This window comes from Syngnathus scovelli, chromosome 22 (genome assembly GCF_024217435.2).
Source record: "Syngnathus scovelli strain Florida chromosome 22, RoL_Ssco_1.2, whole genome shotgun sequence".
Lineage (NCBI taxonomy): Eukaryota > Metazoa > Chordata > Actinopteri > Syngnathiformes > Syngnathidae > Syngnathus > Syngnathus scovelli.
The window spans coordinates 3,233,368-3,255,650 of NC_090868.1; the positions used below are offsets into that span (position 1 = coordinate 3,233,368).

At 46.7% G+C, this 22,283-nt stretch overlaps 1 protein-coding gene across 7 annotated transcripts; it reads left to right on the top strand.

The window, feature by feature from the left end:
* Positions 1–1,828: 1,828 nt before the first annotated feature.
* Positions 1,829–21,981, top strand: sbf1 (SET binding factor 1). Of its 7 annotated transcripts, none has more exons than XM_068649578.1 (43): positions 1,829–2,059; positions 6,695–6,786; positions 6,978–7,115; positions 7,182–7,304; positions 7,380–7,490; positions 7,708–7,785; positions 8,453–8,482; positions 9,579–9,684; positions 9,921–10,053; positions 10,127–10,235; positions 10,349–10,462; positions 11,292–11,369; positions 11,442–11,555; positions 11,633–11,761; positions 12,122–12,220; positions 12,285–12,492; positions 12,718–12,830; positions 12,957–13,106; positions 13,176–13,244; positions 13,320–13,481; positions 13,542–13,801; positions 13,862–14,034; positions 14,102–14,175; positions 14,650–14,842; positions 14,923–15,050; positions 15,182–15,357; positions 15,435–15,571; positions 15,637–15,844; positions 15,922–16,118; positions 16,187–16,324; positions 16,395–16,490; positions 16,858–16,932; positions 17,346–17,518; positions 17,900–18,076; positions 18,146–18,247; positions 18,314–18,499; positions 18,582–18,708; positions 18,788–18,918; positions 18,985–19,332; positions 19,414–19,619; positions 19,735–19,822; positions 19,918–20,049; positions 20,139–21,981. In XM_068649578.1, the coding sequence occupies exons 1-43, from the start codon at positions 2,005–2,007 to the stop codon at positions 20,235–20,237; spliced, it is 5,835 nt and encodes a 1,944-aa protein (XP_068505679.1). In that variant the 5' UTR covers positions 1,829–2,004; the 3' UTR covers positions 20,238–21,981. The 7 variants fall into 7 exon arrangements, with proteins under 7 accessions (XP_068505679.1, XP_068505680.1, XP_049617098.1 ...); XM_068649579.1 differs by having other exon boundaries at positions 7,188–7,304; positions 13,539–13,801; XM_049761141.2 differs by having other exon boundaries at positions 1,830–2,059; positions 13,539–13,801.
* The last annotated feature ends 302 nt before the right edge of the window (positions 21,982–22,283 follow it).

Genomic DNA, 22,283 nt, shown 5'->3' on the forward strand with positions numbered 1-22,283 from the left:
TGCTGATTAATTATTGTAAATAATAAAATTGGAAAATCTGAACATATTATTAAATGAATTTTATTAAAGAAATATAAAGAGAAGGAATTAATATTAAAATGAGAATAATTTTTCACCTCTTCTACAAATGATCTGCGGCCACTAATACTACTTCAGCCCATTCATCCAGTGTGTTAAACTGAAAATTGCTGCCCTCTAGTGAACCCAACGTTACTTCAACAGACTAAACTAATCTTCCAACTTCTCATCAGGCTCATAAAATTAAAAAAAATAAAATAAATAAAAATCTTATTGACTCGTGAACAAAACTCAAGTATGAAGCCCGTTTTTTTTTTTAATCACTGTTATGCAATTAGCCTCTGATGACCTAACACTTCATTAACTCGATGCACCTTATGAATAAAATAAATTACATAAAATTAATAATTTTTTATTCTAAAATATTAAACGTGAATGTTTGTACTTGAAAAAGTGAAATACAACTGAACAGCACTTTAGAACTAATTGTTGCTTACCACTAGAGGGAGCCCACACTTTGAGATAATATTAAATGTAGCCAATCCTCTCAAATGATCTCAAAATTTAATTGAACCAGTTCCCGCTGCATACTAGTTACTTACGAATTCATATTTCAGCAACAACGCCCGCATTCCTTTTCCAGGATGTTTTGGGTAAAAACAAAGATTGTAACATTTCAAGAGTAGCGCTAGTTTAGTGTACACACACCGACAACATATCACGCTGCTCCAGTTACCCGATAACATATCAGACATGTTATGAAGTGCATTTTTATGTTCAACCTCTTAGACGAGGCGCTAATTTATGCATTTGGTTCATGCAGTGCGCTTCACCTGGTTTCGGATTCGATGCTTGGTGTGCAAGAAACCTTCTAACCACATCCCGTCTATTTGTTAGCGTGCAGGAAGTCACTTTTGTTGCATCCTGCAGACGATTATTTTTTTTTTTGAAAGACTCTTGCAAACCCGACCTGGGGGAGTCTGTGCTGCTCTCATCTTTCTCACCCTTTCTCTGGCAATTACTTAAGTTGAGGCTCAAGGTTGAGATAAAGTGCAAATATCCACAACCCGAGCCTGACCTCCCCGAAAATAGAAGGCAGCGCTCCTATCTTCCGTTTTCGGTCAATTGTCAGGCAACATGTGTGAGAAACTCTGTAGGGAGTGCAAAAAAAAAAAAAAAAAAATGCAGCATGCTTGGACCTGTTTTAACTATAGGTGATAAGGACTTTGGGTCACAGATGATAACCGAGGAAGTGTTGGAATTCTCCTGAGCGTGCAGCAGCGCTGACAAGCGAGGGACACACCACGCGGATGTGGCCCATCAGACCTTCCTCTTGTTCCGTTGACATGTTATCCGCCTACGTACAACAAACACGACATCATCGGGTCATGGTTTCCTCTTTGCATAATCGAGGTGTTCATAGTTAATTATTTCGCGCTTGGTGCCATAGAATTGTGTTGAATTGAGTTGAGGAGCTTCATTTAGACCAAAGTTGTGATTTTCTGCCATTGTGTGGCATCTGGAGGCAATTATAAATCTCTTTAGGGGTGCTGTTAATTAAGAATTTTCATTATTTTCCAAGGAATTGTGGCAAAAATATTGATAAAAAAATGACTCAATTTCATGGGATAGTGGCAACCCCCTAAAACAGGCTAATTTCAGAAAGACAAAATATAGTTTATAACCAGACTATCCTTGAGATATTTTGGCAAAAGTTTCCAAAGAAATGCTAAAAAAAGTGTTAAAATTGTGATTAAAATGTTTTCTAAATCAATTATGCGGCCACTCCCTGAAAGTCCCTACTGCGCAGACTCACGACTCACGGCTGTCAGGGAAGGCAGACTGACAGTATGGCGGCGGGGTACAGCTGGAAGGATGCTACCGTTGCCAGCGATGTGGCCGTCGCCGGCAGGACGTAAATGGACTATTGACGGCGCCGAAAGAAGAGGAATAAACGCGAGAGACCCGTCGCCGTGAACGCCCGCCATGGCCCGGCTCGCCGACTACTTTGTGGTGGTCGGTTACGACCTCGACAAGCGAGGTGGGCGCTGCTGTTAGCCGCCTAGCATCAGCGGCCTATTATTAGCTTCGGGGAACTAGTAGGCGGGGATGGGCCGTACCGCCAATTACAGCTCGCTGGCTTCGATAGCTGTCGTCCGGCCTTAGGCGTCTACTTTACACCGAGGACTCACTGGCTCCTCGGGATTAGTGTGCTTAGTTCCTAGCCAGCCTGACAGTTTCACTTTGGCAGTTTTGCATGTTTAAAATTCTTTTCCAAACGCCTCGCTGTTAACCTTTTGCACAGTTTCAACCTGAAGCTCTTTGCTAATGTTGACAGTAAACTTAAAGCTAAGTAGTAGCTAATGTTAGCCGGGATCTGACTGTTGGTTCGGCTGCGACCCAAAACGATTTGATTCACCTGTTTTAATGCATTTTTTTTTGCATTGTGCCAAACTATTGCATTTTCGTTTGAATTGAATTATTAGTTATTTTGGTTGCTTCTCCTCCAAGCACCGTAGCCCAACTCGAAAAGCTCAGATTTGTGCAAACTGCAAATCGATGTTTTTCCCCTCGGCTCCGTGGCTGATTGTTGTGTGTTTTGTGTGGATTAACCCAGATGGATTTGCCCCACCCGCCACCACCATCCTCCCTGCTCTGCTCCCTTGTGTTGTTGGGGACCTTGTTTGGACCGTTATCTGACCCCCCCTCCCCCTTTTTTACCCAGAGGTCTGGCCTAGATCCTTGCAGTAGAATGGCTCGTTTAATCATGAAATATTCAACCCGCCTATCCACTGCAAGCATTCAGTTTGCAACGTGGTACAATCCAGCCTATGATTTATTCACAGTAGGCAAATTGCAAGCTCCGTACTCAAAGCTCAAATCTTTACAGCGCCGTTTTCGGCTAGCCTGGATGCACTTTTTTAGAATCTTTCGCCGTGAAGTTTAGTCGACTGCAGGATGTCATTACGTGGACAATGCGAACTCTGCAGAAACTCCCCTTCCTGTTCAAGCGAGCTCGTATCGCTACGTCCGACAGCGAAGCCATTTAAAATCATCTGGAAGCCAGACATGCTCGGGTTTTAATGAATCGCAACAGCCTTTCCTCGGAAAACCAAACACTTCCCGAGATGATCCCCACGATCGATTCCTGCAGAGTAGACGGGCAGTGAAAGCTCCTTGTGAGGTTGACGCTGGAGAAAAATCTCAGCAGTAAACACCTCAAGGTGACGCAGCTGATCACAGCCAAAGTGTCATTTGTGATCTGTGGATTTTAAAAATAATATATCCAGAGGCAACCTATTGGATATTTTTAGATGAGTTTTATGTTATTGATGTCTTTCAGGATTGCAATTTGGTATTTATTTAAGGTTTAAAATGTTTATCATTACCAAATGATGATCCGATTGATTTGTATTTACAAGCGGGCCAAAGTAACGTTTGGTTCTCTGTGTGTCAAAATAGCATCAAACCTAGAATGAACCAGTCCTCGATTATAAGAATACCAGGAATTCCGCTTTTCCTCTGGAGTCTAAATATTTCATGCATCCTGCCTGCCCCGGCGTGTGTGTTTATATGTGTGTGTCACTCGGCGACAAGCCGGGGCAGTGACAGGTAGTCAGGCTTGCGTCATCGCCACGCTCACGTGATCGACGCTAGCCGTGCCAAAATGTTAACCGTGGATATTATTTTGAGCCAAGATGGTGCTTGCGTGGACGTTAGTGTCCCGGGTGTGGTTCTCCAGGGGTCCCTGGAGAAGCACCATTGTGTTTTGACAGAGGAGGCCGCAGAGCCGGCAGCCAATCGCGCGTGCCGTCTGAGACCCAAACAGGAAACTGGGCGAAAACTATGTTTTATTTATTTAGCTTAGCTTTGTGCTTGTCGTTTTGTTTTGCGGGAGAATCTGGATGCAGATTTGTTGTATTATTGATAGGTTAGTGTAAACGTGACGAATTTAGGTCATGCTCACGTGCGTGAAATAACATGCACAGAGCTACAATACGGGGCAAATTCTCAATTTAATTAAGATGATGGATTTTTACAATATTTTAAAAAAAAATTGTTTTCCCAATTCTCGATTTTTGTGTATTTGTGCCGATTTATTAACCAGTTAGCCTCCCATTTTACATTCTTCTATTATTTTCATTTTTTTAGGAGCAATCTCATGACATCAATAACAGCGATCATTTAGGCCATTATCTTCTTGCCATTAAATTTTCATAGCGTTTGATCTCCAGCTCAGATACCGCGACGGTGTGGGATGTAAGACGAGGCTTCCGATGCTGCCAACGCTGCCTGCCTGTGGGCAGCCACTTCCTCTATTGCCTCCAGAGCAGGACTGCCGCCTTCCAAGCCCTCCTGAAATAACCCCCACAATCTGCCTTTCATAGCAAGGGGGGGGGGTGGGGGGGGGGGGAAGAGGGACACACTCGACACTTGTGTGTGTTGGCCGCTCACCCGTCGGCTCCTCGAACGGGCTTTGTGTTTGCTCGGTTGCCGCGGTAACGTCAACCCCACTTCAGGCTGCGGGTTTGCCATGACTGACCAGGAAGGCCTCGGTATTTCCGATAAAGCGTTGATGAAACACTAAAGTATCGCTTTTTTTTTTCCCCTTGTTGGATAAACTATGGCACTCAACATGTGTCCACCAAAGTTGTGAGGATCCTAAAAATATGCTAGGCTGTAATTATGCCCGAATGGGGGTGTGTTGGGGATGCCCCCCCCTCCCTCCTCCCCTCTTTGGTGTTGATGGCTTTCCTAGAATGTCAAGAATTTCTTCAAGTCCTTTTCAGACAAAGGCTGAGTCAGGATCTGGTTAAGTTTTCTGGCGCTCAAGGGAGCAATCGTTTGAGTCCCCAAGGGAGGTATTTGCCACGTCTAGGGCAGTTTTAGATCTGAAGATAGGTGGGGGCGGTGTTGTCGGGTTGTGATCCGGCCAACCTTATGGTATTGGTTAAAAAAGAAAAGCCCCTCCTGTTCATTCGAATCCACCCAGTGCATGATGCACCGGGGGAGTCAGCGTCGAGGCATGCAGTCAAACTAAATTGCCTGATGAAAAATTCTGCAATTCTGTCAGGCAACTCGGTTCTAATTAGGGTCAAAGTTCCGATGTATTATTCTGCGCATCAAATTTGTCCCTTTCCCCTACATGGGGGGGGTTCTAATCAAATCTGAGACCGGCGTCTGAGTAAATGAATCAGACCTTGTTGAACGGATTCGAGTTGGACTTTATTGTACTGTAATGGAATCATTCCTGGCGTTCAGTTTGAATCAGCGCTTATCTAAATCATTCGCCACTTAGAAGCATCCTCCATTCCAATGCAAGGACGTTCTCAGAGCGCCACGTTATTAATAATCAGTCTGTTTGATCAATTTGTCTTTGCGGGCCAAATAGAATTACACTAAGGGACATATTTGGCCCGATTTTCCAAAGCCATGAATGAGCAAGCGGCGTGAACGCAAATAACCTTTGCAATTTTTAGTATGTCTAGTGCTCGCTCCCTTGTTGATATGTTTCCTCTCCTGGAAGGCCTTTTTTGTTTTGGCGGAGAAAAGGAGGGGGGGAGGAGGGGGAGGGCTCATTTTGCAGGAAGGATGTGCTGAAGTGCTTTTTGCACAAAGAACATGGTCGACATTGTCTCCTGGGTGACAATGTTGTCAGATGGAACGGTTTTGAAATGCTCTCCTCGCTGTGCCTCAGGTCTTCATTGAGGTTTGCCGCTATCTCACAAAAGATGCTAATCAAGTGTCACAAAGGTGTTGTTTTAAGGAAACCAAAACCCATTCATGCTTATTTATATATAAGTGAGAGAATTGACATTTTTATCCTATTTCAGACGCAGCCCTCAAGAGAGTCGCCATGGCAACTGCCTATTGTCGCCATGTCACTGTGGTTTTGAAGCTTTTGAAAGCAGAAGTCGCGGGGCTGGCTTCAAACAAAATCAAGTCGCACACATTCCAAAGAATGAGACGCACAATCCTTTTCGACTACTACTGCTCAGCGATCACATGACTGGTCCTTTTATTTATTTATTTTTTTCCCCTGTGTCATAGTTTGACTATATTAGTCATCTTCATGTGGAGTCATGTGTGCTCCGTTGTGCACGGTCCTGCTACTTCCGCTACTTGGCGTTGACGTCCATTGTTTTTGAAAATAGTCCCAGTCCGTCCCTTGGCGAATACGCTTATTAATAGTTCACTTGGGAGAGGGAATGGCTAGAGGCTAGCCTTGTGTGTTTTGGTGGCTGGCCCACTTTGTGTATTGTCCTAACTGGACCACTGGCTCTGTCTTTTTTTTTTTTTTTTTTTTTTAAACATCTTAATTTATCCGAACACTGTTGTACGCGTTTCTGAAGTCCGTCCTCGGCACAGATGAATGCGGCTACTGTATTTCGACGCACGCCGGGTTTCCGATGGAACTAAGCTGAAAGACCGGCTTGTGGCGGTTACATAAGTCGGCCTGTTCTGCCCCCATTGTGCCGCTTCCGTCAGCCAGGCGACCCCAAGCGTGACCTCATTAACCAGTCGCCCCAAATGCAAATTTTGAATCTGTTCTGACTCACTCGTATGTCAAGGGAGGAGACCGTAGGAACATGCGGGGCTTCTTTGAAAGCAGAGAGAAAACAAACTGATGTCAAGTGATTGACCTCTGTATCGCTTCCATTTCTTTTCCCTGTAGTGGAAGGCGAAGGCGAGGGTCAAGGTCGCATTCTCCAGCGGTTTCCTGAGAAAGACTGGGAGGACAGCCCGTTCCCACAAGGCGTCGAGCTGGTAAGTGGACATCTTGAAGATGTACGTAGGTCAGAACAGGAAGGACACTCCACTTTGTCAATGTCTGCCATGCGACTAGCTTGTTAAACGGTATTTGGATTGCGTAATATTTTGACCTAGTTTTTTGAAAGTAGCCACAACAAACAAACAAAAATGTCCACTTATTTTTTTTTTCTTTTCTCTTCATGAAGTTCTGCCAACCCAGCGGTTGGCAGCTGGTCCCCGAGCGTCAACCCGCCTCCTTCTTCGTAGCAGTTTTGACCGACATTAACTCAGAGCGTCACTACTGCGCCTGCTTCACTTTCTGGGAAGGCCACGACAACCCACAAGTAAGAATTCCATCGCTGTCAGATCGATGAACTTTTTTTTTTTACATCCACCGCCTTTGTGTTAAGCTGCAGAAGACGCGGGACGTGGACGAGGTTGACGAGGAGCCGACTATCATCCATCCGGCTCAGGTCTTTGCCCCCAAGAGTCTGGTGCTGGTGTCTCGGTTGGACTACACCGATGTTTTCAGGGTATGGTGCCGTTAATTAAGGCCGTACCAATTTTTTTGACCAACATCCGTGCCCCATTTCTCCTTCCCTGAGCAGAACTGTCTGGCCTTGGTCTACACCGTCCACGTAGAAGGCCTGACTGTCCCCTTAGAGACGGTCATCGGGAATCTACTCACATGTATCATCCCCATCGCCGGAGGCTCCCAGGTAACGCCTGACTTTTTTTTTTTTTTTCTGCACGCCTGACAACCTCAAAAAATACGAAACCATTCCTCACGCTTACATCCGTGTCAGCACTTGGGCTTTTTTTTTTTTTTTTTCTCGGTTTTGTTTTGTAGGCTGATGTTGGTGTTGTGGCAAATTCAAAAGTGTGATTAAATGTGACCCCGCCCCCAACTTGTACATTGGTTCCTTTGTGTTACAGATAATTGAGTCCCCAGTTTGTAGTTTAGACCAAGTTCCTCAGGTCCTGGCCTGTGACTGGCTGCTGGCCTGTCTCCAGGTAACGTCGATCGCCCGAGCTCTCGGCCAATCAGAGCTGGCCGGCCGGCACCATGTTGATTCTCGTAGTCATTTCAAATTGTGTGTGGATAATGGCGTGAAAGCTTTTTTTTTTTTTTTTTTTTTCATAGTGTGTTGGGCAGCGAGTTGTCGGTCATCTGCGTTACCGCTCACGATTGTGACGAATGGCCTGGAAGTTTTACGTTTGGCTAACAAAACACGCAGCACGCGCTCTAACCTCAGCCGGGCCGGTTGTCGTCTAGTTGCTAGGTGACCATATGGGATGGCAGATGGCTTCCTAGGGGGGGGGGGGGGGGGCAGTCTGAATGGACAAATCACATGTAATCAGTCTTAACGCACGGAATGCACATGTATCAACATATTGCATGACGTGGCTTTGTGAAGTCTTTTAAGGGTTGTCTTTGACTTAACGAGTTTTATTAATTAGAGGACAAACGATATGAATGAATATACTGTAAAACCATCGTTTGCTGCTCGACTGTTTGTGTTTTCTTTGCATTTTTAAGGTTGTTGCTCAATTTTTTGTGAGTCAGTTTGAGCTAATTTTGCAGGTCCGTGGTTGGTTCTAATCTGTGTGCTCTTCTTTGGGTTACTTTTTCTATGCCTCTCTCTCTTTTTTTGTCTCTCTCTGCCGGGTGCTTATGTAGCCAGGCCAGGAGGAGAGAGTGGACAGTTTGGTACGCCCGCTTGACTTTATTCTCCTGGAAGCTTTTTTTTTTTCTTCACCACAAATCAGGCCCCCTCCATGCATCCCCCCCGCCCCTCCTCGGCAACATCAATATGTGATTAACAGCTGATCATCAATTTTAGCTTATAAAACTGCCAATGTCGTCGTTGATTTGATCCATGAGAGTCAAATGGATTTTTCCTGGGAGTCATTTCAACGAATGTCCACGCCAGATGATTTCATTCCATTTGTCTTCTGGAATAAGAATTGTCAAATTTATGAGATCACAAACAAAGGCCAAATTCATTTTGCAGCAAGATTTTATTTTTCCTTTTATTCGCTTTTGCTGAAATTCTCAAATGTGGATGGAATCACAGTTCGATATGCCTCATGATCAGTTGTTAGATGACATCATTGCGTTGCTAAGCGCTTACCTGTCGCCGTCGAGGCTACGGCTGCTTCTGCGTCGTGATGTCATTTTTGCTCTTTCAGAAATGACCGCACTTAGAATCTGCAAACTGAACAAATGCCAGGACCAATCATTCTCTGCGTATATTCAATCTTGCTTGTGTGCCTGACTTTGATTTTTCGACACACAAACTGTTGTTATCAAGCCCGCAGGCTAATCGATATGTTTTGCTTTGGCTGTCTGTCAAAGACCAAATCATTTATCCCCAATGTCCCTTTTAATTATCAATACATTAGCCCATTAGGAATAATTTTGTTTGTTGCTGTTTCAATTATTCGAACACATTTTCACCTTGTCACACTTCAAGGCCTCAACTAACGTGATTACACCAACAATGGCAAACCGCCCTAGCGTTACACTTTCCATATCAGTGGCAAGTCGGCCATGAAGATCCGTTGACACGGTGGCTTAACCGTGAAGTTGCCGCGGACCCCCTTTCCACTTCTTTTTGCTGGAATGGCTTGTTTGTCACGTACCTGCTAAGCTTCTGGAATTCTCCCGTCTCGATTGTGCTGATTCACGCTTCTCTGTCAAACCCACTTTGCTCTTTCTAAGAAACGACACCCGCTTTTGTTGTTTGGCTTTTCCGACATACACCCACATCCCCTTTTAACGGCTCTTATTTCTTTGCCCGTAGCGGACCATCACATTAGGCGCCGGAGACCGGCAAGTTATCCAGACTCCCATCAATGACTCGCTACCCGTCAGCGGCAGCAGCGTGGCCCAGCTGTTCCGGCAGCTCGGTAGGGACAATTGTAACATGGCGACGACGCAACACCACAATCATTTCCTGATTTTTATCTCCGGGGAGTTTGGTTTTAGCCGCTCCTGATTATCAGGCGGCATCTCTTCCGTCCTAACTGTATTATTTACCGTACGTATTGTGCTTTGTGTCATTATGAAATGCTAAAACACATTTAGCGTTGGATTTGCTGTCCTTCTTTTTTTCTAATGAGAATTGTGCTCCGATTTCCCGTAGGGATCATCAACGTGCTGTACCTGTTCTGTGCCGCCCTGACGGAACACAAAATCCTGTTCCTGTCTAGCAGTTACCAGCGGCTAACAGACGCCTGCCGGGGATTGCTAGCTATCATGTTCCCCCTCAAATACAGGTACGTCCCCCGCTTAACATCCCTCCTCTTGTGTTTTGTCTTCCAACGCTGAGCCATCTTTGCGTCTCCGCAGCTTCACATACGTTCCTATCCTGCCTGGGAAACTGCTGGAGGTCCTGAGCACTCCCACTCCTTTTATAATCGGCGTCAACTCGTTTTTCCGATCCGAGACGCAAGAACTGGTGGGTCACGGTATCACAAAGAATTGTTTACGTAGCTAGCTAGCGCCATGCCTAGCTACCGACACTGGAAATATATCGATTTAATTTTTTTGGGCGGGGTCTGTGTTTTATAGTTGGATGTCATCATCGCTGACCTGGACGGTGGCACCGTCACCATCCCCGAGTGCGTTCACATCTCCTTGCTCCCCGAGCCGCTCCTCCAGCAGACTCAGACTGCACTCTCCATGGTAAGGGCGTTTCGTTCTACGTTTTGGTTGCAAGACGGACAGAAAGGAAGCGGGAAAATGTTTTATAGCTGAGCGGCTGTGTCAATATTTACATTTTTTCAAGTCCATGTTTGAATTTTTAGAAATTTCTCTCATCGAAGTGTGAAGAGACATTTCAAAATGCTAATTTGCAAAGCTGCTTATTCTATTTTTGAAGAGTCAGCATTATGGCCTCTTCTTTTCTTGAAGGATGGCGGACTATGTTTCGCTGTGCTGGTCATGTCGTTGAGCGACATAACCACACAAAAAAAAAAAAAAAAATGTCTTCCCACCGCATGAAGCTATTTACAATATCTCCACCGTGTCATTACACAACATTAGGCAACATGAAAAGCCACTAATTCATGGTGAAACTTCATCTGAATCATCAACTTGTACTTGTTTGAGAACTCGCCACAAGTGCGTGTGATCTGTTTAAAAAAAAATAATCAACGTAAGCTAATGTAAGAGGCCTTCCATCCCCAAAACAAAAACATAATTACGAAACGGGAAAAGCGACGATCTTGTACTCTGATAGGCAGCTTTGATTTTTAAGCTTGTCTGTAAAGTTTTCATGGAAGAGATAGAATCTGGCGAGCGGGGATGCATCCGGGAGCCATGATGCTATAGATTGTTGGTAGGCAACCCTAAAGCTGGGCTTACCTGCGTCCAGGAAGAGAGATGAAAATATTTAGGACTTTACGTTGATGATATTGTTGTGTTTTCTTTCAAGAGGGATTATTAAAATCCGCTTCCAAGTATTGATAACATTTCCTAATGAGTGTTCAATCTGTGTGTTTCTCGTTGGCAGGTTTTGGATCCTGAATTGGAAGTCGCCGATCACGCCTTCCCGCCTCAGTCCTCGCTACCTTCGGCACCCAAGATCCAGGTGAGATTTTTTCTTTTTTCGGCCTTGATTGTGGTGTGTGCTTGTTACGATGGGCTGCCATGTGTGTCTCAGGATAAGGAGATCCGGGCAATCTTCTTGTGGCTGTTTGCTCAGCTTTTCCAAGGTTATCGCTGGTGTTTACATATCATCCGCATTCACCCGGAACCAGTTATCCGCTTCCATAAGGTAACGACGGTCATCTAAAATTAGGCCACAAATTGGATTTAAGAACATGGATGATTTATTTATTTTTTTTCCTGCAGGCGGCCTTCCTCGGCCAACGAGCGCTAACGGAAGACGACTTCCTCATGAAGGTGTTGGACGGCATGGCGTTCGCAGGCTTCGTGTCAGAGAGGGGCCCTCCCTACAGAGCAACGGATTTGTTTGATGAAGTGAGTTTGGGAGTCGAACCGAAATGACTCGACTAAACCATCCAGTAAATTCCTCGCCATCCTTTGATAGATTGAGATTTCACCTACTTTTATAAAAGTCAAACCAAGCAGTTTTTATTCCCAAAGAACCTTTAAAAAAAATTGTCGTTGACAACATAAATACACACTCTGCATTTTTGCGGTTTGCTGTTCATTTTTGGGAACCTATCCACTATTTGCTGAGAAACTCAACATTCGCCATCTGGTGGCCACCTGGTGTCAAGGAACCAGGTTGAAGTGTGTTAAGGAGTTTCATGTAATCCATATTTTTGCTGTTTTTTTTTTTTTTTTTAAAACATGGACTCGCTCTTGTTCCTACAGCTGGTAGCCAATGAGGTGGAGAGGATACGACAAGAAGAGACCTCGCCACACAAAGTCATGAACCACGTCAAGGAGTTGGCCGAGCAGCTATTTAAAAATGTACGTCTCAAGATGAAATATTATATTTGCGCGTAAACCCACTTATGTGTCATCTTCACTCTAGGAGAACCCCTACCCGGCAGTGACCATGCACAAAGTCCAGCGGCCGTCGGAAAACGGCCAGAAAGGCAATCAGAACCAGAGCCCCTTCCCCGTCCTGGATGAGGTGACGGTTCAGCTTTTTATCGATCACGCCAGTGCCAAGCTCCAGACGGCGCCGCCGGTAGTCAAGGCAGATGTCAAGAGCATGGTGCCGTCCGGACCCCCGTTGGGTGAGCTGGGTTTGAAATGCATATGGATTTGGATCATATATTTTTTTTGTCATGGTCCTTAAATGCCTCCTAATGGGAAAAAAAAAGGCTCCTCAGCCACTGTGTTAATCATCAGCACTTCCTGCCTTCAAACGTCTCCTGCTCGCTCAGCATGTGTTTAATGGGCTTCATTTTGAAGTGCCACAGTGATGTATGAGCCTTAACACGTGGCGCCGGCTTCCGCAGGAGACATGGTGGACCGGAACAGCAACGTGATGGCCAACAGCGCCCGCCGGCTGGAGGTTGTTCGGAATTGCATCACGCACATCTTTGAGAACAAAATGCTGGAGGCCAAAAAGGTGCGAATGATTCATCGGGAGACTTTTTCGAAACTACAAAAGTTGGACTGTTGGAATTTTTTGCAATTGTGCCGTCCAGTAGTAAGCTGTGGAAAACAAAACGTCTTTCGCGCTTTCCTTTTGCAGCTGATGCCAGCTGTACTCCGAGCTTTGAAGGGTCGGGCAGCTCGAGTGTGTTTGACTCAGGAGCTCAATCAGCACGTCTTGCAGAACCGGGCGGTTCTGGATGACCAGCAGTTCGACTATGTCGTCCGGATGATGAACTGCACCTTACAGGTATGTAACCTCGCTATGAGTCTTCTCCATGATTTGTTTTACGAGCATCGTTTTTCTCTTCTTCTTTAGGACTGCTCACATATAGACGAACATGGCATTGCAGCGGCTCTCCTGCCATTGGTCACGGCCTTTTGCAGAGTACGTTCATCAATCAGTCCACATTCTTCTGATCACAAGAAAGCCTCATGTGTATTTTCTTTGTTGGTCTGACAGAAATTAGGAGCAGGCATCACTCAGTTTGCATACAGCTGCGTACAGGAGCACACGGTGTGGACCAACATGCAGTTCTGGGAGGCCATGTTCTACAGCGACGTGCAGAACCACATCAGGGCACTTTACCTGGAGACGGAAGACGGGGAGCATCAGAACCACAACGTGAGGAGGATAGCGAGATGTCATAATGACCCGTCGTTAACAAATGTTTATCTACAGGAGCAGCAGGATGGATCAAGCGGGCGGGAAATCGGCGCACTGGAGCTGGCGTCGGAGCAGAGCCGCCTGTGGCCGACGCTCGGGAAGGACATGCAGGCGGAGCGCGTGCAGAAGGAGGAGAGCACCGTGTTCAGCCAGGCCATCCACTACGCCAACAGGATGAGCTACCTGCTGCTGCCGCTGGACACCAGCAAGAACCGCCTGCTCAGGAGCTCGGGGCTCGCCGAGGTGGAGAGCGTCAGCAACAGCTACGTGACCAACAGGTAAGGATGGGGATCATTCTGGTAGCCTTCAGATCATTTCGATTTTGCTCCGTCTGGTAGTATTGCGGGAAGCATGGCCGAGAGTTACGACACAGAGAGCGGCTTCGAGGACGCCGAGAGCTCCGACGTGGCCAACTCGGTGGTGCGTTTCATCAACCGCTTCGTGGACAAAGTCTGCAATGAGAGCGGCGTGACCAACGAGCACCTGAAGGCTCTCCACACCATGATACCGGGTATGACTCTCCACAATAGGTGTGAAATCGTTTTCCCGCTCTTACACTTCTCCTCGTGGGATTGCAGATATCGTTCAGATGCACATCGAGACGTTAGACGCGGTCCACCGCGAGAGTAAACGACTGCCGCCGATCCAAAAGGTAACCAATTCCTATTTTTACGTCCCGCCGGAGAAAGGCCACGCGGAGCGAGCCCGGCCAGCCCCGCCTACTTCCCTCTCCGGCAATGCCTACCGCTCCGACCGGCGGTGTCACGCCAGGTATGTTTGTGACTCGCAAGGACAACTGAGCAAAGCATGCTGGGTGATGATTGCTCTCCTGTCTTCAGCTAAAAGTGCGTGCCTTCGTTACGAAGGGTGACGTCAGTCGGTGTGATGGAGAGGGATGGGGGGGGCTGCGCTCTGTCATAGTCAAAATTGTTAAAAAAAAAAAAAAAACTCACTCGGATGGTTGTCAAGCATGAGGATTTTCAAAGATGGTCAAAGTGGTCAAATGCATGGTTGCCGCTCTGCCGCCCCTTTCTCCACTTTCAGCCCCCTTGGCCTCCTCACGTGTGTTCTTCAGCGTCATTAATCCAACCTCATCTCGCTCCATCTCCGTTCTCTCCCCCCCAAGCCCAAGCTGCTGAGGCCGACCCTTTTGACAGGCGAGGAGCTGGTGATGGACGGCATGCGCGTTTACCTCATTCCCGACGGGCGCGAGGAGGCCACCGGCATGATGGGAGGACCGCCCTTGCTCCCCGCGGAGGGAGCCATCTTCCTCACCACTTACCGGCTCATCTTCAAGGGCACTCCCACCGACCCGCTGGGTGAGCATCCACACAGAACACGTGCGAATAGGACTCGTGTCCAAGTTGACCTGTGGAAAATAAATGTTCCCATCCCGCAGTGGGCGAGCAGGTGGTGACCCGTTCCTTCCCCATCGCGTCATTGACCAAGGAGAAGAGGATCTCTGTCACTTTACCCATGGAACAGTTTGTTCAGGAGGGCTTACAGTTACGATCGTGCACATTTCAGGTACTGTTGAACCATCCAAATGTCATTTCTATTATTAGGTTTGGACTTGGATCCAGCCTCCTCAACCTTTAGAAGGTTCACAAACTTTTGTGTGGTCAACAATTTTAGCTGTACTGTGACAATTTGCGTAGTTGCTGAAGATCGTGTTCGACGAGGAGGTGGCGACTGACCTGGCGGAGGTCTTCAGGAAGCACATGCACAAGCTACGCTACCCCCAGCACGTGCAAGGGACGTTCGCCTTCACCGTCGGTCAGAGCAGCAAGCTGGTGGTGGAGCACAAGACCAAGGATAAGAACCAGTCACTCAGGTATGTAACCGAGTCTCGTATGGATCAAAATCACGATCCTCTCGTGAGGGATTTGAAGATGTTTTTGTTTGTCTCAGGACAATTTCCAAAAACCTGGTCAAAAGCGCGAAGCGGACCATCAACCGGCAGTATGTGGCGAAGAAGAAGTACTCTCCGCCTACCTGGGAGAACAGGAGCAGCTTACAGTCGGAACTCGACGAGGATGAGATATCAGGTAAGGTAAAACTCACCTTTGGTTCTTTCGGAGAATTTCTTGTTGTAAATTGATTTGCTCCACAGTCTCGGAGGAGGTGGAGCAGAGCTCCTTGACGCTGTCCTCCACCATCCGCTCTTCAGACAGACAGACCATGAGCAACGTGGTGGAGCGAGCGTGTTGCCGTGACTACCAGCGCATGGGCCTGGGCACGTTGAGCAACAGCTTGACCCGCTCCAAAAACGAGCCCTTCCGGATTTCAACCGTCAACCGCATGTACACGGTGTGCAGGAGGTACGTAAATCCACAGCGGAGGGTCTTCAGGGATTTTTGAACGCAAACGTCTGAGCCGCCGTGTGCTTGCCTCGCAGCTATCCCGGCCTGCTCATCGTCCCGCAGAGCATCCCGGATTCCACCATCCAGAGAATCTGCCGCTGCTACCGGCAGAACCGCTTCCCCGTGGTTTGCTGGAGGAACTCCCGGACCAAAGCTGTGCTCCTGCGATCGGCGGGCCTCCACGCAAAAGGGGTGGTGGGCTTTTTTAAATCTCCCAATGCCCCAACTTCAGGTAAAAAAAGGCTTGGATGATGTTTTTTTTGCTAAATTGCTTTATTCACTGCCTGTTTTTGTTCGCAGTGCCCTCCCAGGCAGATTCCACTAGTCTGGAGCAGGAGAAATACCTGCAGGCCATCATCAGCTCCATGCCCTCTTACAGCGAGAGCAGCGGCAGGAACACGCTCAGCGGCTTCACCTCGACCCACATGAGTGCTTCAGGTGACCCTGACGGACTCTGAGACGCCACGAGCCTCTCGCTGTCCGAACTGACCGCGGCTTCTGTTCACAGAATCATCGGATAAGCTGCGGCAGCCAAAAATCGGCGCTCTGATGAAGCAAGTGATGGGGGCCAAGGAGGACGTGCCCGGAACCTTCAGCAGAGGAGGTGAAGACGTGTGTGTGTGTGTTTGTGATGCAGTGACATGCGTCATTATGTAACTGAGGTTTGATTTGACCTTGTTTGGCTCAAACGATTTGTTTTTCTTTCTATTGGCACAATTCCGTCAAAGAAACGATTGGTAAAAAAAAAAATTGATACGAATGAGCACACAAACCGGACACACAGTGGTGCCTTGACTTTTCATTTGTTCCATTCGTTTGAATATAAATGTAATGAAATGCAAACACACCCAGTTTTTTTTCCTTAACTCAAGGCACCATTGTATAAGTATTCGATCAAAACCCGCGGTGTGTATCCAGCCTGCGACTGTGCCGCACGGAGGCTCAATGGTCTTTATCTTTTTTGACCTCAGCTCTTGGTCAAAGGGCCAAAGTCATCTCCCTCTCTCAGCCCAAAATGTCTGGCAAGGCCAGGAACTCTACCAGAGGTACAGTAGGCCACGCCCACCTTGCCTCCCCTCCCAACTAATCAAATCTCTTGAACAGAATCGCCCGTGTGTCTGCCGTCATCCCTGGTAGTGTTGTGTATCTCTGGACTAATGGTCTCTGCGTGACTCTTTTTTTTTTTTTGTCGACCTGAGCTCTGCCGCTGTGTGTGTGTGTGCATGCTGCCACCGCAGCTCGACTGTCCGGCGTCCTCAATGTGTGTGATTCTTCTGTTTGAGCTGCATCAAACTACGTGTAGCAAACTGGTTTTGGGTCGTTCTCCTTCACTTCTATCTTCTAGCAGCATGACTATTAAGATGATGGATGAAAAACCGCCTGATTGAAATCAAAGGTTTCCTGATCACACGGAAGGATTCCGTTTTCAGGTCGTGATTCAGATGTTTGTGTGTGGCAGGGAAATGGGGGAGCATCCGAGGCAGCGGGCGTCTCAGCGCCTACAACCCGGACGTGGGGACGCGTCTCGCTGGGAAAGAGTCGCCGCAGCCCAACGGCGGGCCCAGCGAGGCCTTGTTCCTCCGCCAGCACAGGGCTTACCTCTACATTATTGGGGACAAGGCCCAGCTCAAGGTGAGGAAATCTGAGAAAATACTGCTCAATTAATTAATTAATCAATTAATAATAATTTGTTACATCTGACTATAAATATAGTTGATATTGATTGAGCAAAAGTCGCTAATTGATGTCCACACAAAATGCATGTAGTTTCTAGTAAATACCACAAGATGGCGCCAAAGCACATGCTATCTCATTTGCTATGGAAGCGCCTTCACTCACTTAAATGTTTTTGTTTGTAAAGCAAGTCATAGCAAACCAAAATAGAATTTATAAAGCTCAGAAAATGTTAAATAGGTCATATAACATTTGTGGGAGATATCCTTGAGCTACTGAAGTTTCCTTTTGAAGCAATAGTCTTGTTTCATTGGGATTTTGATGTGTTGTTTATTTCAGGGCGGGAAGCAGGACTCCTTCCAGCAGTGGGAGGTGGTGCCCATTGAGGTGTGCGACGTGCGGCAGGTGAAGAACAGCTTCAAGAAGCTCATGAAGGCCTGCGTGCCCAGCTCCACCTCCTCGGACCCCAACACCAATTTCCTGCGCTGCCTGGAAGATTCGGAGTGGATGGCGCTGGTAAGTTACTACTGAGAGTGGAACTTCTGAAGTTGGGAAAAAAATATATATTTATGTATTTGCATGTAGCTGCACAGGGTGCTGCAAGTGTCCGTCCTGGTGGTGGAGCTGCTGGACACGGGATCATCCGTCATGGTCAGCCTGGAGGACGGCTGGGACGTCACCACTCAGGTTTGGAGATGTGGAGAACAAACTCGTCGCGTCCTCCGCGAGATTAACGCGGCGTTGCATCTCCAGGTGGTGTCGTTGGTGCAGCTGCTGTCCGACCCCTACTACCGGACGTTCGATGGCTTCCGGCTGCTGGTGGAGAAGGAGTGGCTGTCGTTCGGACACAGGTTCAGCCAGCGCGGCGCGCAGACGCTCGGCAGCCAGAGCAGCGGGTTCACCCCCGTCTTCCTGCAGTTCCTCGACTGTGTGCATCAAGTGCGTCTTTCAGATATCTGATGTCGCTCATGTCGGCACAGATAACTTTGGGTGATAAATTGTTTGATCCCTTCTTCCTCAGATCCACCTACAGTTCCCCATGGAATTTGAGTTCAGCCAGTACTACCTGAAGTTCCTGGCCTATCACTATGTGTCCAACCGTTTCCGCACCTTCCTGCTTGACTCGGACTACGAGCGCATTGAACTCGGTACCGTCTTGACAATGTGACTTTTTTTTTTTTTTTTTTACTCCGTTCTCTTTTGATCGAAGTTTGACGGTGTTCACAGGAGTCCTCTATGAGGAAAAAGGTGAGAGGAGAAGTCCTCAGGTTTGCAAGTCCGTGTGGGACTACATCGACCGGCTTAACAAGAAGACGCCGGTCTTTTTCAACTACATGTTCGCCCCAGAGGACGATGAGGTTAGCACGCTTTTTATTTTTGCTGGGAAATGTTTAACATTAATTATTGTAATACTATTTACACAGGTGCTTCGGCCATACACTTTCATCTCCAACCTGAAAGTGTGGGACTACTACACGGAGGAGACGCTCTCGGAGGGGCCGTCGTACGATTGGGAGCTGCGGGGACGCCAGGATCGGGCGGCGTCGGAAGAGACGCCCGACAAGCCCGACAGCGGCGCGCCCAAGTCGCGGCGGCGCGCCGTCTGGCCGTGCTTTGACAGCCTGAGCAAAACGTTGCCCGACGCCATCACCAAGCTGCTGCAGGAACTGCAGACGCTGGAGGGGGAGCTCGGACAGGCGTCTGAAAAGTGGAAGGACACGTGGGATAAGATCAAGGCCGCTCAGAGGAACGAGGCCAAACTGGAGAGCAAGGTGATTTTTACCGTATTAAATACAATAATTGTAAGGTAGTAACAATACGTTTCCCCGTCTGGCATTTTTGTCCTCTTTTAGCCGTCGTTCTCCAGCTCGCTGCTCATGTCCTCCAACCTGAGCCACCAGCGGCGTTCCCAGGGCGTCTACCTGCAGGAGAGCGGCGTGGGCTCCTCCATCAACTTGGGCCTGGACTGCGAGGTGAGCGCCACCTCCACTCCGGTGGCGGGCCGCCCAAGCACCAGCACGCTCTACAGCCAGTTCCAGAGTACCGAGAGCGAGAACAGGTACGTGTTTGCTGGGACTGGGAAATTATTCTTTACATTTGATTAGATTGTAAAGCATTAAGTGCATCATGATTTCTTTCTTGCTCATTTAAATTTTGCTCCTGTGTCACTCTAGAAGTTTCGAAGGTATTTTGTTCAAGAAAGGCGCTCTACTGAAACCATGGAAACCACGATGGTTTGTGCTGGACAAGACAAAACATCAGGTTGGAACATGGAAGTTAACAATGGAGATGTATCATTGTAGTCCTGAATGAGTCCGTTCCATTTTGCGATAATGTTTTTTTTTCGTGTAACGCAGCTGCGGTATTACGAGAGCAGGCAGGACAAAGTGTGCAAAGGCGTCATTGAGTTGGCCGACGTGGAGTCCATCCTTCTGGGGACGCCCACCATGGGATCGCCCAAAAACATTGAGGAGAAAGCCTTCTTCGACGTGAGTCTCGCCAAACAATCCCTAAAAGTTATCAAAAGTTTTCTAAGCCTGAACTTCGTCCCACCTGTCTCCCCCCCTCCCCTCCCCAGCTCAAGACCACCAAACGAGTGTACAACTTTTGCGCCCAGGATAGCCTCAATGCTCAGCTGTGGATGGACAGTGTTCAGAGCTGCCTCTCGGACGCCTAGACGGGAGACGGCCCGCATTCTTGAACTGCAATATCTCAGTGTTTTTAGTAGAAAAGAAGAAAACAGAGGTGGGAGGGGAAAAAAAAAAAAAACGGCTGCGGTCCGACCACACAGAATCATTCCACGTCTTGTCCGGCATGAAGATTTCTTCCCGACTCTCCTTCTTACTAACCCTAGCCACCCTCCCCTTGTTCCAGATTTAACTTTGTAAAAAAAACTCAAGGGGGGAATGACGGAGAAGCTGCCGGATCTCAATTTGGGACCACCAGTGACGGTTCATGAAGGATTTTTAGTCTTTTTTTTTTTCTGCCACCACAATCTCAAGAAAGATATACTGTGAAAGCCCATCAGAATCTCCTCTGCAAGTGTTTACAAAGTGGACAAAAGCTCCCTTCCCTTGACACTAACCACTATAAACAAACGTGTTAAGGGACATAGAAGGAAATAAAAAACAAAGACGTGATCCTACGGGATGGAAAAAGACAGCAGCATTATGGAACTCCAGAACTCCCACAAAAATGCTACACCCTGAAGGCAACACAGGCAAAAATGAATGGATATCACATCTCTCATAATAATTATTAAAATAATTTGAGCTACTCCTCAGGATGTGTGCAGCGGCCTTGTTCCAAGGTTCTGGGTTCGAATCCGGGCTTCTTGTGCATGTACTTCTCCTTCCTCCCACAAACATGCACATAAGGTCAATTGAAGACTCTAAAACGCCCCTAAATGTGTGTGAGTACTTATTTGTCCCCGACATCACACCCCAAAGTCTGTCGGCATAAGTTCAAGATCACCCTAAAGAGATAAAATGGAGAGGACCTAGTATGGAACCTTGTGGAACCTTCAGCAAAAGATCAAATAGTGTGGTTTAGAAGGCTTTATTTGTGAATTAAACTCAATTTTTTTTTTTTTTTAAATCCGCACGAGGAAAAATTTAACGTGATTGCTCAGATTAGTCGGAGCTATTCCTCAGGATGAAGGCAGCACGGTGGCCCCAAGTTTCCGGGTTCGAATCTGGACTTACTGTGTGAGGTCATCAACTTCATATTCTCCTTAAATGTGACTTGGAGTGGTCATTTGTCTATCTCCATTGACTGGTGACCAGTCCAGGATGTCCTCCGAATAATGAATGAATGGATTAAATATAAATAGAACTATTCATCAGAATAGTTAGTCTACAATTCCCCTTGTTAGGGATGCATTGAAGTCCCATAAATGTATGTTAGTCACATGACCGTAATCCCTCAAACGCATCACCCTTTGCACGCACATTGTTAAAATCTCTTCCCACTATGTAAAATATCCTGCTGTGTTTGTTGAACATGACTTTTGTTTATTTTTTAAATTGTAGATTTTTTTTTTTTTTGAGAGGGACCTTTCACCCCCTTTCTGTATATACTACCCCAGATTTGTATGTAACGTTTATAGTAGTAATTTATTTAACTTTTCCCTTTACAAAAGTTCCTCAAATACCACTTTTAAAATCTAGGAATTCAATGTGCCATTGGTTTATTTCTGTATTAATGTGACTAATGCTTTTTTTTTGTACCGTGCAAGTAAACCCCTTTTTTTTTTTCTTTTTTTTTTTTAAACACAGTTGTCCTTATTCAGTTTCTACCATTCACACAAGAGTGGAAATGTGTGTTGTGAAATCCAGTGAGCTACTTTTTTTTTTTTAATGGCTGATTGGATCAAACTGTTGCTAGAATGCAGTTGAAATAAATGTCTGACACACGAAGAAGCCCTTTATCGACATTGACGAATGAAAATATCCTTGAATAACGACACTTTTTTTTTTTGTGCTAGTCGCGTTTTATTTGTGACATTCAGTTAAAAGCAAAAACTGCCAAAACATATGTTGAAGTCACTTTTCAACCAACTTTGGTACACAAACTCAACAGGACTAAACATCTCAACATTTGTGAATGAAAACTGAGTTTGAAGATCTATTGGTCAAACAACGTCATTCTCTAGATGAACAGCCAGTGGATTTTGAATGTAGAATTTTCATTGATAAAGTACCAGGAGATATGGGTCAGCTGA

What these genes read in the sequence shown, in the direction of transcription:
- sbf1 (XM_049761141.2), top strand. Translation starts at nt 2,005, where the DNA reads ATGGCCCGGCTCGCCGACTACTTTGTGGTGGTCGGTTACGACCTCGAC. An exon ending in TGATGAACTGCACCTTACAG is followed by an intron (nt 13,107 to 13,175) that starts GTATGTAACCTC and finishes CTTCTTCTTTAG; the next exon opens with GACTGCTCACATATAGACGA. An exon ending in TGGTCACGGCCTTTTGCAGA is followed by an intron (nt 13,245 to 13,319) that starts GTACGTTCATCA and finishes TTGGTCTGACAG; the next exon opens with AAATTAGGAGCAGGCATCAC.